Below are 14612 nucleotides of genomic sequence, written 5' to 3'. Positions count from 1 at the left end.
CAAAATATTTATGACCACAATTTGAGCCCATACATTCACTCTCACATTCACTCCCGCATTCACACCTATGGGCAATTTGGATTAATCGATTAACCTATCCTAGTTGTATATTGTTATTTCATTCCAATTCATGGACCGTACTAGAGAAATCAGGAGACCTGACAGGGCAGTATTACGCCTTTGATACCTCCAGCCTACCGTAAATTCAGTAGAAGAAGCAATGGCGCCATTGAGAGATCTCATCGCGATCTTGAGTTAAGTTTGAAGATGTTGGTTTGGCAGTATCGGTTGTTGTTGCAATAATGTCTTCAGTTCAGAATCTTAGAGAGTTTATCAAGGAGAGATTAACTTCTGCTGCAGAAGAAATCTTCTCAGAGTTTGAAAAAACGATCGTCCGGTATGAGGAAGAGATCCGTCAGCTAAGACTGCTTGATATCAGACCCGGGATAAAGTCAGACAATACAGGTGTGTAAATTGGAGGTGGAGGTGTGAGGGTTGCGGGATCATCGTGTGATTCACGTGGGCATGATCTAAATGCATTGAACTAGTAATACACCACAGTAAAGTGTATGCAGTTATATCTGTGCAGTGTTGAGAAGGTTGCTTTTAAAATGTTTTCCACTAAAGATTACAGAATACATGGGCCAAATGGAGTTTGTAACGTATTCCGTTAAGTTACTCAATGTGAATAACGTATTCTGAATACTTTGGTCTGGATTACTTTATTACTTTATTACTTGCTTTTTACAACCAATTGAATGTACTATTGCCGTGTGAATTATTGCTATAACTGAAGGCTACTAGCCACCGAGCTAACATTGTTAGCTGGCTTTAGCTAAAGTTATTTCATAGACTAAAGACTGTTAGACTTGATTCATTGCATTAACATCCTGCTAGCTACAAACAATCATGTGCAGTTCTGAAAGTAATCCCAAGTAAATTTTTAAATCGTGATGTAAAATGAGTAACAGTAGGGTGGACATTAGGCAAGGCTGCAGTTTTTTCAGCGATCTCGTATAGAACACAATTTCTGTATCAGTAATAGGTTTTCTTTCTTTTTGCTTTCAACACTGCACATGATTATGTGCAGGTAGCAGGTTGTAATGCTGCCTTCAGTAATAGTAATGAGTCACACAGCAATAGTACATCGAAGATTCTGAAGTGGGACATATCCTAGATAGCTACATAAACTAATACAAGGTAGTTGTAGTAGGCTTACGTTAGGGCTGTGCAATCAATAAAGATGAAGCAGAACCTGGTAGCTCCAAACAGAAGGACCAGTCAAAACAAATTGAGGATGTTATTCCTAAATGAGGGGCTCCCCTTGTTGCATGGACATGGTTTGGTTATGAAAAGTCTGACACGGATCAGAAAACTGTACTATGGAAATTATGCCCAGACTGGTCCCCACCACGGACTCAAGCATGACAAACCTCTTCGACCACCTACGCATGAATCATGTGAAAGTTTGTGGAGAGAGTTTATAGATGAGAAGCAAAAAAGAGCCATCAGGTGCTCAAAATAAACCTTAGACTCAAACGTTAGAACAGGCTTTTCCCCCACGTGTAATAAATACTCAGAAAGAAAATGGCGGCCGTTACAACATATATCTAAAAATATATAGTGCATTGGTCAAAATACTCGACTCCAGGTACACTGAAAACACTTCATGAAAGTCGAGTTGTCCGACATTCACAGAATTTACAGAAAAAGCACTATTTTGTCATATATATCATTATCGGGACGAGAAACGTCTTATATTGGGATATGAGATTTTGGTCATGTCGCACAGCCCTAGCTAATGTTAGTCTTTAAAAAAGAATGTACTTCCAGATGTTTCTTTCGGGTGGAGTCTTTATAGTTGAGAGCAGCTCGGTTGCTGGGTCCATTGTATAACTGACGCCACCAACATTACCAAGACACTTACACTAGAGCCTCTTATTGCGTGTTTTGTTTAGGTTTCCAGTAATGCGTGAAATCAACAAAATTAGAGCGGGTATAGCCTAACATATGAAACAGGAAAAGACCATCGTGTAATCCATTTATTTAGAAGTAACTGTATTCTAATTATTACCAATTTATCGGTAACTGTAATGGAATACAGTTACTCGTGTTTTGTATTTTCAATGCATAACGCCGGTACATGTATGCCGTTACTCTCTAACACTGCATCTATGTAAACATACTTTACATAGTGTAGTTAAAATACTTTGTTAACTACACCCGTTCAACTACTCTTTAATCCAAAATGTAATCAGCCAATCAGATGGCAGCAGTCCATGCATTTCAGCATATAGTGATCAGTGAATTGAAATCACTTTGATCGTGGTGTGGGTGTTGGTGCCAAATTGGCTGATCTGAGTATTTCAGAAACTGCTGATCTGTTTAAATTTCCAGCACAAACATCTGTATGATTTACAGAGAGTAGTCCAAAAAGAGAAAATATGCAGTTCCCTTAAAATGACCACCAGCTCTCAACCCAACAGAGCACCTTTGGAATGTAGTGGACCATGAGATTTGCATCATATTTATTAGTAATGTTAAAAGATTAGCATTAACAGCATATCTTACCTGCCGTCGTAAAATACTTTAAGCTTTCATGATCATATTCAGATCATGCTGCTGTTCATTTGTTTGCTTATTTACAGTGTGTGATGATCACTGGCAGTCACATCTAAAAATCAGACCCCAGACAGCTGTAAGGTTATCAACATCATCCAGTGAACAAATGACTATCAGTGAATGTTTCTGTGGCAACATAAAACACAAGCTAAATTCTCAATAGGTGACCGTTTTCATCCTTCTTGAGCTTTCTTATCATCACATTAGTCACTATTTTCTTGTGGCCTTTTGTTGAACACGAAGGTCTGGATGATCAGCAGTTCTGTAGCCAAGAAAGGAGCTCCAGTCTGGACCAGCAGAACACAGATCCTCCACAGACTAAAGAGGAACAGGAGGAAATCTCCACCAATCAGGAAGGAGAGCAGCTTGAACTGAAGCAGGAGGATGAAGGGATTAATGTCTGGACCGGAGAACAGCTGGATTTGTTGTGGAAACCTGGATTACAGCTGACCAGATTTGGTATGTAAAAGTGTAATAAGCAGATTTCATAATATAGAAATGAATATGACTTATAACAAAATGTCACAAAGACACATGGCGTGCATTACCGCCTGGGATACTGCCTCACTGAAGACATGTTTTCTGTTTCAGATTTAAGTCATGTTAGCCCAGAACTGTAAAATGGTAAATGCCTGTATTTGTATAGCGCTTTTCTAGTCCCTAAGGACTCCAAAGCGCTTTACACAACCAGTCACCCACCCATTCACACACGCATTCACACACTGGTGATGGCAGCTACATTGTAGCCACAGCCACCCTGGGGCGCACTGACAGAGGCGAGGCTGCCGGACACTGGCGCCACCGGGCCCTCTGACCACCACCAGTAGGCAACGGGTGAAGTGTCTTGCCCAAGGACACAACGACCAAGACTGTCCAAGCCAGGGCTTGAACCTGCAACCTTCCGATTACAAGGCGAACTTCCAACTCTTGAGCCATGATCGCTCCCAACTGTACGCAGAATGTAGAAAAATAACATTCTCATAAATGAGACTGAGAATCTCAGCCTCATAAATGATGACTTTCTGCATGTAAACAGAATTCTTCTCTGTTCACTGCATGAGAGAGAATATTTAAATATCGCTCACATATCTGAGAGACCTGCTCACAGTGTGACTTTTTTCTTGTGTGTTCTGTCCATCAAGACCTCCCACAGCAACATGATTGTAAGGAAAATGAGGATCTGGATGACTCGCAGGTCTGTAGCCAAGAAAGGAGCTCCAGTCTGGACCAGCAGAACACAGATCCTCCACAGACTAAAGAGGAACAGGAGGAAATCTCCACCAATCAGGAAGGAGAGCAGCTTGCACTGAAGCAGGAAACCAAAGGCATCATCATCTGGACCGGGCAGGAGCTGGGCATCATGTGGAACCCTGAAGTAAAGTTGCACAGAATAGGTATGCAAAACTTTAATAGATAGATTCAGTTTTGTATTAAGAAATCTAACTCATGTTGGGTCCTAATCAGACCTCCGATATACTTTATAGAGGCAATATGTCTGTGAAGGTTCTCAGTCATCCAGGTCATCGTAGTCAAAGGAGCTTGCAAAGAAAAGCGTCTGGACTTCTTTAAGTTACTTGAAGACGTTTCACCTCTCATCCGAGAGGCTTCTTCAGTTCTAAGGTCAAATGGTGGAGAGTCCCAGATATAAACCTGGTGGGAGTGTCCCCCCACAAAGGGACAAAAAGACCCCCTGATGATCCTCTAATCGCCTGAGCCAAGGTGTGGAACTGGGTGTGGGTCCCAATCAGCCAGAGTTTCGGGTGAGTTCATTGTGAAACCTGGCCCCACCTTATCATGCGAATTCCTGAGGTCAGATGGCCCAGGGTGTGAGTGGGCGTTAAGGCGTCTGGGAAGGGATCTCAAAACTGGATTATAGATGGCAGAGAGGGGGTCCTTTTGTCCCTCTGTGGGGGGACACTCCCACCAGGTTTATATCTGGGACTCTCCACCATTTGACCTTAGAACTGAAGAAGCCTCTCGGATGAGAGGTGAAACGTCTTCAAGTAACTTAAAGAAGTTCAGACGCTTTTCTTTGCAAGCTCCTTTGACTTTATAGAGGCACATGAAGAATTTAAAGACCGACTGCAATAAGAAAACTGACGTAATATTCTAAGAGCCAAAATGTCTAGCCCTCCCAGTATCGCCCCTGTCAGGACTGTCTTATGTTGAAAATAATTGAGTACAAGAGAGAGGAAGACACCCTACAATGAGTTGAAACGTCAGCTTGTTATTTATTCCTCCATATTCATATTTGTCATTCATATGGTCACTTGGTCACTGCAATTTGGTTTGTCCCTCCAAATTGCAGTCGTCACTCCTTGGCCTGTGCTGCGCCCCTGCACCTGCAGGCACACTTACAGTGAATATCAAATTTAATAACAGGAAATTAACTACGCATGTACTTTTCTTTCTTTTTTTTGCCACATTTTTCAGGTGACCTATATTTGACAACAGCATATAAAAAAATAGAACAAAAAAAGAACTTTAAAATATGTTTTTGGTGTGCCATCTCAATGTTTTCAGTAGCCCCCATATGGCCACCCATATGAAAAAATTCTGGAGCCGCCCCTGTACATTATGACTGAGTACATCCACTAAACCTTTTGTGGATAACATAATAATCCCCATTAGGAGTGAACGATCAATTTAAAAATAAAATATATCGATTTGAAACTTAAGCTTTTAGCAAACCACACAACACTATGATAGGTGTGTTCTTGTGCCATGTGTTTCTGGGTCTTTCTTTCTTCTTCTGTCCCTTTGGTTTCCAGCACAATGCCTGTATAGTGATGCTATTGGTGGACTTCCTGATTGTGTGGCCAATCCAGCACCACTTTCTCTCAGAACTGGTATTGCTATTGTTTTCTGGTTTGTACTTGTCCACAATTTGTAATCCTCTCTGGCCACTGGATACGGAGGATTTGTTTTAAGCAGCTGCTGATGAATGTCTGCAACATACAAAGCGCTGTCTTTGCTTCATGTTTACGAGCTATAGAGAAGTATAGGTGTGACCCTGATTTTAAAAATGCTCAGCTTGGTGGAATTTCTGACCTCTTGAGTTTCAAACATTTTTAAAAATAATATTGTTTCTTTTTTCTTATTTTTTTTAACACTAAATTTACTAACCCAAGGTGTTATTCACCCCTACTGAGATTTTCAAAGGTCGTCAGCTCAATTCTCCTGCTTTTGTTGTGCAAACCACCCATTATCTTTGAGGCCTGGCACATTTGCATTTGTTTACTCAGAGTAGCTCAGATCCAAGGCAGGCCAAACCTCTGTGTTACAACCTTCAGAAATGCCTGCCGTATCTGTACAAAATATCCCACACATTGACTGACCTGCAAATATTAGGGGTGCAACGATACACGGTTCGGTTTGGTTCGATACTTTGATGTCACGGTTCGATATTTTTTCGATACAAAAAATGTTCATGCCTTTTTAATTTGTCATTTATTAAATTTTCACGGCACATTCTGCACCACATCTCTGTGCGTTCATCATTTGTTTGAAGCCAGCTCACCTCCTGCAACCACTTTTCCGAGAATACGCGCTTCTTTTGTGGTTCGGACTCCTTCTGACATTTCTTTGGAGGTGGAGGAACATCACAGTAATTGCTTAAAGGAGCTTGCTTCTTCGACATCTTTAAGAGTTCTAAACAAATGTCTGTCCTCCTCCAGAAAATCTTATGTATGCAAACACGCGTTGCAACTTCTTATCTTGTGCGCGTTTTTTATTTTGACAGTGAATGCGCACCTGTGGACCACTTCTGTGCAGCCCTGGTTATTTAGCTTGTCATATTGCAGCCACAGAAATTCTTTTGTCCATGAAACCATAAAGCTGCACTTTCTTTTTGCCTTATAGTCTGATTTGTCATAACTTTTCCGTTTTGTGGTCACTTCTTCACCCTGACCTGTCTTATTTAGCTCAGCAGAACTAAAATATATATCCTGCTCCTTTTACACACGCACTCACATAACGCTCAGCGATTCTCTGCGCGATCAACCTCTCACATGTTTAAGCTTGCTGCGGGAGATTTCACTTGTCATGTTTGCATAGTAAGCTAACGATTGATAAGATGATGTCAGAGGAATTGGTGCGCAAATTATTGTCACTCACCAATCAGTGCTGTCGCTCTCTATACACAGTTTGCGCGATTGCAAAGTGAAAGCAAAAAACACAGTAGTTCCCACCCATTTAATTGAGCATTGCGTGGCACATCCGACATACTGTTTTACTTTTGTCCATGACGCGCTTACCTTCAGGGTCATACTTCACATGAAGACCAAAATAGTTCCAAAGGCCAGATCTGAATGACGGTGGGGGAGGTTCAATTTGCCATGTTGCAACGAGCTTAGCTTCTGTCTTGCTAGCTTGTGCTGCACTCAGTGGATCTGCGCTCAACAGTGCAGCCTAGGCGGAGTAGTCGAACGCAGATCCAGTGAACGCTCAACACAGACAGCATGGTCAGAAGAAAAGTTGATAAAATAAATTAAAAATTTTGTATTGTTCGATACATATGCGTACCGAACCGAAAGCACTGTATTGAACGGTTCAATATCGATACGAGTATCGTTGCACCCTTAATAAATATATATATATATATATATATATATATATATATTTTAGGGGTGCACCGATACACAAAATTCACGGTTGGGTTGGGTTCGATACTTTGGTGTCACGGTTCAATATTTATTCAATACAAAAAAATGTTCATGCCTTTTTAATTTGACATTTATTAAAATTATAATTATATATTTTAACTCAAAAGTACAGTTTTTAAATTTAATGTTGCTGAAACAACAAAATAATAATAATAAAAAAATCTATCTGATCGAGAAATCACTTGTAAAGTCAAATTGTTGAATGTTTCATTGTGTTTCTTAAATTTGTCTTAGTTCAAGCAGTAGGATCAAAGCCATTCCTTTGATCCTGACCACCCCTCCAGCCAATTTGGTGCTGGGGGAGACTGACGTAGGTTTTATTGTAGATACATTCTATCTGAAAGATCTGTTTCTTGTGTTGTAAGCTTCCTGCTTTTATGACCCTTTTGGTGAGCAGGAGGTCACACAAATGCACCCCAATGACACAGACACAGACACACACACACACACACAGTGCCATGTCTTAGAACCATTGGGGGGTGCTTGTGCTGTGATGTGTATTGTAACTGTCATGTCAATAAAAAGGCTACGAGGAGAGCTGCTCTTTGAAGGAATTGGGCTTAGAGACAGGTGAGGACCATTGCTCCACTGCCTGGTTCTGACCGGTTGAAGATGTTCTGTTTTGTCTTGTGTTCTTCATGAGGAATAAGTCTCTAAAGTAGCGGGGCCTGTGGAAACACAGACTCAACATCACTCATCTTTGGAAAAGAGAGTTTATTACAGAGAAATGGCTCTTTCCAAAATAAAAGCTATACTATACGCTTCTTCTGGGCTATATTCTCAGCAGCATATTAAACATATCAGGTCCCCATAAGGAGAATCATGTGCTAACGGCTGTCTAAATGACTCGGGTAAAGTTTGTAGCATGCGTGCTTGTTGTTTTTGTCTGCTTCCACTTGTCTTTGCACTAGGATGATGTCGGCGTAAATGTGCAGTCATATTCGCTGTGTTCCCACTAGTGCTGTCAGCGTTAATCTCGTTAAAATGACGTCAACATCATAACGCGGCAAATCTCCGTTAACAAGTTACCGCGGATTGCCCCGTGTGTGAGGCTGGACGGCGTCAACATGTTAACCAGCTAACTGCGCTAACGCACTAGTTTCCACCAATGTAATTGAGCATTGCGTGGCACATCCGACATACTGTTTTACTTTTGTCCATGACGCGCTTACCATCAGGGTCATACTCCACATGAAAACCAAAATAATTCCAAACACCAGATCTGAATGAGGGTGGGGGAGGTTAAATTTCAGGTAGCGTTGAGGCAGTTGCCATGTTGCAACGAGCTTAGCTTCTGTCTCACTAGCTTGCTAAATATATATATATATATTGGTGTGCTAGTAGGTGTTAGGTTCAGGGAATTTACGCAAATATGCGTGGGGTTAGTAAATCTAGTGGTAGGGTCAGTATTTCTAGTGTTAACCATAATGTAAACCAACAAGAGGCCACCAGACAGTAAAACATACAAAGAGACTTTAAGAGAATGCTAACTGCCCCAACAGTACTGACCTAAGCCTAATGTTAAAAGTAGAGAGGGTGTCTGTCTTCCGAATCCAAACTGGCAGCTGTTTCAATAGAAGAGGGACCTGAAAGGTGAAGGTTCTACCTCCCATTCTCCCCAACTTTCAGGCAATGAATGGTTAATCTAAAAAATAAACAAAAAAATCCTGCAGTGAGTGTCCTGTAAAGTTTTTAACTAATTTTAAATAAACTTTTAAATGTTTTGTGCACTTTGATTAAAAAAATTTCAGGGATACGACTTTGTTTTGTTTGATTATATATCGTCTTTATTTTCTCACCGTAGATGGTCTGTTGATATTATTTGTAGAGTTTGTAAATGAGCAGCCAAAATGGTTTTCACTGAGTCAGCAAAACTGTTTCTCCCCACAACATGCATTTCATTGGTATATCTAAGCAACATGCTTACCATGTGGAGATTTGCTAATGGTTAAGGCAAAAAATGTATGCTTTTTGATCTGTCCCTTCAGATTTTCCACAACATGACTGTAAGGATGAGGAGGGGCTCACAAATCAGCAGGTCTGTAACCAGGAGAAGAACTCCAGTTTAGCCCAGGAGGATCCTTCACAGATTAAAGGGGAACAGGAGGAACTCAGTACCACTGAAGAGGAAAAACCGCTTGTACTAATGCAGGAGACTGCAAATTTTCCATCTCGTGAAAAAAATGACCACAGTGAATCAGAACCATGCTGTGACCAGTGCCTTTCTCACAACTCTTCTGACACAGATCAGGATGAAAGCAAGGATGGTAACTCACACAGAACTAAGTCGGAGCAAATCGTATCAGGCCTGTCAGTTCAAAATTCCAAGACAGCTAAGTTATGTAGAACCTGTGGGAAAAGATTTATTTGGAAGTCAGACTTGACTAAACACATGCGAAGTCACACTGGTGAGAAGCCACATTGCTGTAGTATATGTGGGAAAAGATTTCATGTAAAATCAAATTTGAAACCACACATGCAAACTCACACAGGTGAGAAGCCACATTCTTATAGCACCTGTGGGAAAAGATTTACTCAGAAGGTTCACTTGAATATGCACATGCAAATTCACACAGGCGAGAAGCAACATTGTTGTAGTACCTGTGGGAAAAGATTTACTCACAGGGGTGAGTTGAATAGACACATGCAAATTCACACAGGCGAGAAGCCACATTCTTGCAGGACCTGTGGGAAAAGGTTTACTCTGAAGGTTCACTTGAATATGCATATGCGAATTCACACAGGCGAGAAGCAACATTGTTGTAGTACCTGTGGGAAAAGATTTACTCACAGGGGTGAGTTGAATAGACACATGCAAATTCACACAGGTGAGAAGCCACATTGTTGTAGCACCTGTGGAAAAAGATTTACTCGGAAGGATCACTTGAATATGCATATGCGAATTCACACAGGCGAGAAGCCACATTGTTGTAGCACCTGTCGGAAAAGATTTACTCAGAAGGTTCAGTTGAAGAGACACATGCAAATTCACACAGGTGAGAAGCCACATTGCTGTAGCACCTGTGGGAAAAGATTTACTCTGAAGGGTAACTTGAATATGCATATGTGAATTCACACAGGCGAGAAGCCACATTGTTGTAGCACCTGTGGGAAAAGATTTACTCAGAAGGTTCAGTTGAAGAGGCACATGCAAATTCACACAGGTGAGAAGCCACATTGCTGTAGCACCTGTGGGAAAAGATTTACTCAGAAGGTTCACTTGAATATGCACGTGCAAATTCACACAGGCGAGAAGCCACATTCTTGCAGCACCTGTGGGAAAAGATTTACTCTGAAGGTTCAGTTGAATATGCACATGCGAATTCACACAGGTGAGAAGCCACATTGTTGTAGCACCTGTGGGAAAGGATTTACTCGGAAGGTTCACTTGAATATGCACATGCAAATTCACACAGGCGAGAAGCCACATTCTTGCAGGACCTGTGGGAAAAGGTTTACTCTGAAGGTTCACTTGAATATGCATATGCGAATTCACACAGGCGAGAAGCAACATTCTGTATTACTTTAGTACAGTTGAAAATGCATTTCAGAAACCATGCTACATGCTAAGTTTCATTCTTAGAAAATGGTGATGGCAGATCACATAAACAGTGTTTGGATCATTTAAAAATGAACATTAAAAAAGCAACAACTTCATTTTGAAAAGGTTTTTGGAAGCTCAGTTTCTTTTTTCACACATGGACAAGAAAAAGTGTTTGTCTCGCAACATGAAATGTGTGCACCTTTATCACCTTATTCTGACGTCATTTTTTTATTGTTTATGGGCTTTGTCTTTACTGAAGTTTCTTCATTTTCTTTGGCATGGCCTCAACAGTGTTTGAGATATTTTTGGGTCTTGACATAAAAGAACTATTTCTCAGAATCACACTTGGAAATATTAGTTTAAAAAAATACCCATGTACATGCAGTAGCCTTTATTGAAATCAGTTTTTTTCTCTGAAGTTCACAGTTTGAAAGTGTTTAAAGCATGAGACAGTTTACTAACTGTGCACTGTTCGCTAACTTGCACACTGCCAGAACTCCTGTTGGGATATTGTTTTTTTAAATGAATTTATACACTGGATTGACATTAATGGGAAGTGCTTTGTATATGGAAAGGGAATATTTTAGGGAATGGCAATGTTAGGCGGTTAATTCAAGTTCTCGTATTGTTTGTGACCCATATACTTAGGTCATTAATTATTCATATTTTTAACATAGCTTGCACTACTGTTATGTGAGCACCTGTTGATACCCAGCTGTTGTTTTGTAAAAGGACCTCAGAAGAGTCCCGGGAGTCTTCATCTTTATTTATCTTGATTGGCATTTGGCCTGCATGTACTTATGGTGAACACCCTAGTGGGCTTTTCTTTCTTCTAAATCTTAATCTTGTATGTTCAATAAAACTGTTGGCATCACACTTCACTCATCTCCTGTAGATTTTGTGTTTTGGTTTAAATTGTGTTCCAAAAGCCTGAATCAACATCTTTCCAGCCTATAGAAATTCTGCAAAGCCTTTAAAATTTGCGACCCCACAATCCTGCTGCTCTTTGAAAAACTAACAGTACTTCCAAACGAGCTGTTAAACAGGGCTTCGTGTGATCTGCCTTTTGGTGATCAACTGGCCAGAAAGATTCAACGCATTCAAGTGGATAATCATGCTAACTCCCTTGATTCTCGTCCTCACTTTCCAGGTCCTCAACGGTACTCCATCAATGTCTCCTGAAGTTGTGTGTTTCAGAACAAAAGTGGAGCAAATAATAGCAAACACTGAACACACACCTCCCCTGTCTGCCAAGAGCATGTCTTTTTTTTTTTTTTTTTTTTTTTTTTACCATTTTAATTTGTTTTAATTGTCTTCCCCAGTCATGATATTGTGATATAAACATGACAATGCTTTGAAAGAAAAAATTACCTGAGGTTTAATTCTTCACAGTCAGGCATTCGCATCAGTTTTTTTTTCCTAAGCTTTATTTTCATTTTTAAATTGGAAAACAAACAAACACAAACAAACACACAAAGCAAAAAAAAAACAAACAAACAGAAAACTCACAACTATGGGACAGAGCAAGTATCATCAAATAACCACAGCATGGCAGGTCATTGTGACCACAGAAGCACTCCCAGGTGCACACTCTTGTATCTATGCCTTTCAAAGATAACCTCAAACATCTGAAAACCAAACACAGAAAATACAGGCATCATCATCATCATCATCATCATCATCATCATAATAATAATAATAATTGATAATTACAGAAATAACAAACACACAAACAAACAAAGAACTCAAAAAAAAAATTGAGCAAAACAGAAAACACATCATGTGAACCCCTCCCACCATCCCCCCCACCCCTTTACCCCTGTATGGCTCTCAACCTCGTCACATTCATGTATCCAGACAGCCCATATTTACACCTATCTATAGAAACTCTCATGCACAGGAATCAACATCCCACACGATAAAACTGCAGCACTCAGGAAATCGAGTCAGGAGGGCCTAACCGGGGATCAACTCAAGGCAGACCCAGGGGGATTTGTGTCATCTCTATGATCTCCAAAAGTTGATTCTGTTCATCTGGACGTAGCGTTTTCTGGGAGAAACGTTTCGTCACTCAACCAAGTGACTTCTTCAGTCTCAGCTGACTGCAGGTTTCCCAACCTTATAAACAGTACACATGCATAATGACTATGACTATGATCTGTTAGGTCCAAAGACGGTAGTACTGACAGGAAGGGGCCCCAAATTTTTTCAAAGGTTCCATATTTCCCTTTTACACTATGCAATATCTTCTCAGGTGTGCAGTAGGACGCTAGCTCATTAATCCAGTGTCTCAGTGTTGGAGAATTTTCAGATTTCCAAATGTAGCAGAATACATTTTTTCACTGCAGTACTCGCAAGTAAAATAAAATATTTCTTATGATAATTCACATTATTAGAACCTGTGTCACCTAGAATCCATAGTTTTGGGTCCAGTTCAATTTGGATCCCCATTACCCTTGAGATTATTTCAGTGGCCCATCTCCAGAACTCTTCTATCACTGGGCAATTCCACAGCATGTGCAGGAGATCATCATCTGTCACCTTACATCTCAAACATTTGGGGGAATAATTATTATCAATTTTATGTAACCTATGAGGGGTGTAATATATCCTATGAAATATATTAAATTGCATTTGCCTGTGTTTTGTAGAAATTAACATGGTCTGTGCCTGTTCCAATAAATGGTGCCATTCTACCTCTTCATAGACATAGCCCAGGTCTGTCTCCCATTTTCTTTTTATAGAGGCTTTGTTATGGTCAGGTAACTTTTCATTGATAATAGTATATATTGAAGATGCTATTCTTTTTATTGACTTCCATGGTTTGGTGCAAAGATGCGTTTCAAGAGGAGTTTCTTTTGGTATCTCGGGGAATAACCCTTTGGATTTCTCTTTGACCCAATCTCTTATTTGTAGGAATTTGAAGAAACTTTGTCCTGGGAGTTTGAATTTTTCCTTTAGTTGTTGAAAGTCAATAATTGTATCATTATTGTATAAGTCAGCAACAGTTCGAATATTTCTGTCCTTCCATCCCCGCAATATTGGGTCAGCAATATGATGAGAGAGATCAGGGTTGCCCCATAAGGGTGTCCTTCTAAGAAAAGAGATATTTATTTTCAGAAGTGAGTGGGATTCCTGCCAGGCACAGAAGGTGTTTAATATTATCAAATTGTTTGTGAGCTTGGATAGACATTTTTTGTACCTAAAAATAGAACATCTTTTAATGGTATGGGGTTCACCTCATGTTGTTCTATTGGAACCCATCGAACCTCACTCCTCTCTGCATGTAGCCAGATCCAAATTGATCGGTACTGGGAGGCAAGATAATAGTTCCTAAAGTTTGGTAAATCAAGTCCTCCCCTTGAATATGGGGCCTGTAGTGAGGAGAGTTTGACTCTTGGATTTTTCTTTTGCCATATGAAAGAAGTTATGAGTTTATTAAGCTCTTTGAAGAAACTTTTAGGAACATTTGTAGGGAGACATTGAAATAAGTAAATAAACTTAGGCAAAGTGTTCATTTTAATAACATTAATTCTCCCTATAAGAGATAATGGAGAATCCATCCATCTCTGAATATTAAGTTTGGTTTGCTCCAACAATTTGATATAATTTAGTTTGAATATTTGATCCTCGGATTTACCAATTTGTATACCTAAATACATAAACCCATTATTACACCACTGTAATGGGTCAGTAAGAGCTCTAATACGGCTATCTTGTATATTTAATGATATAATCTCACTTTTGGTATAGTTTAACTTGTATCCTGAGCTTGCACTGTA

General features: G+C 40.0%; 1 protein-coding gene across 1 annotated transcript; it reads left to right on the top strand.

Moving 5' to 3' along the window:
* The first annotated feature begins 302 nt into the window (after positions 1-302).
* On the top strand, positions 303-10815 carry LOC148096914 (uncharacterized). The gene is made up of 6 exons (XM_087833321.1): positions 303-465; positions 2866-3081; positions 3765-4016; positions 9275-9694; positions 10115-10346; positions 10431-10815. The coding sequence occupies exons 1-6, from the start codon at positions 303-305 to the stop codon at positions 10813-10815; spliced, it is 1668 nt and encodes a 555-aa protein (XP_087689447.1).
* The last annotated feature ends 3797 nt before the right edge of the window (positions 10816-14612 follow it).

Source organism: Neolamprologus brichardi, chromosome 20, assembly GCF_056152115.1.
Source record: "Neolamprologus brichardi isolate AB-2024 chromosome 20, ASM5615211v1, whole genome shotgun sequence".
Lineage (NCBI taxonomy): Eukaryota > Metazoa > Chordata > Actinopteri > Cichliformes > Cichlidae > Neolamprologus > Neolamprologus brichardi.
The sequence above is the reverse complement of the archived record's forward strand: the minus strand, read 5'-3'. Positions and strand labels throughout refer to the sequence as shown.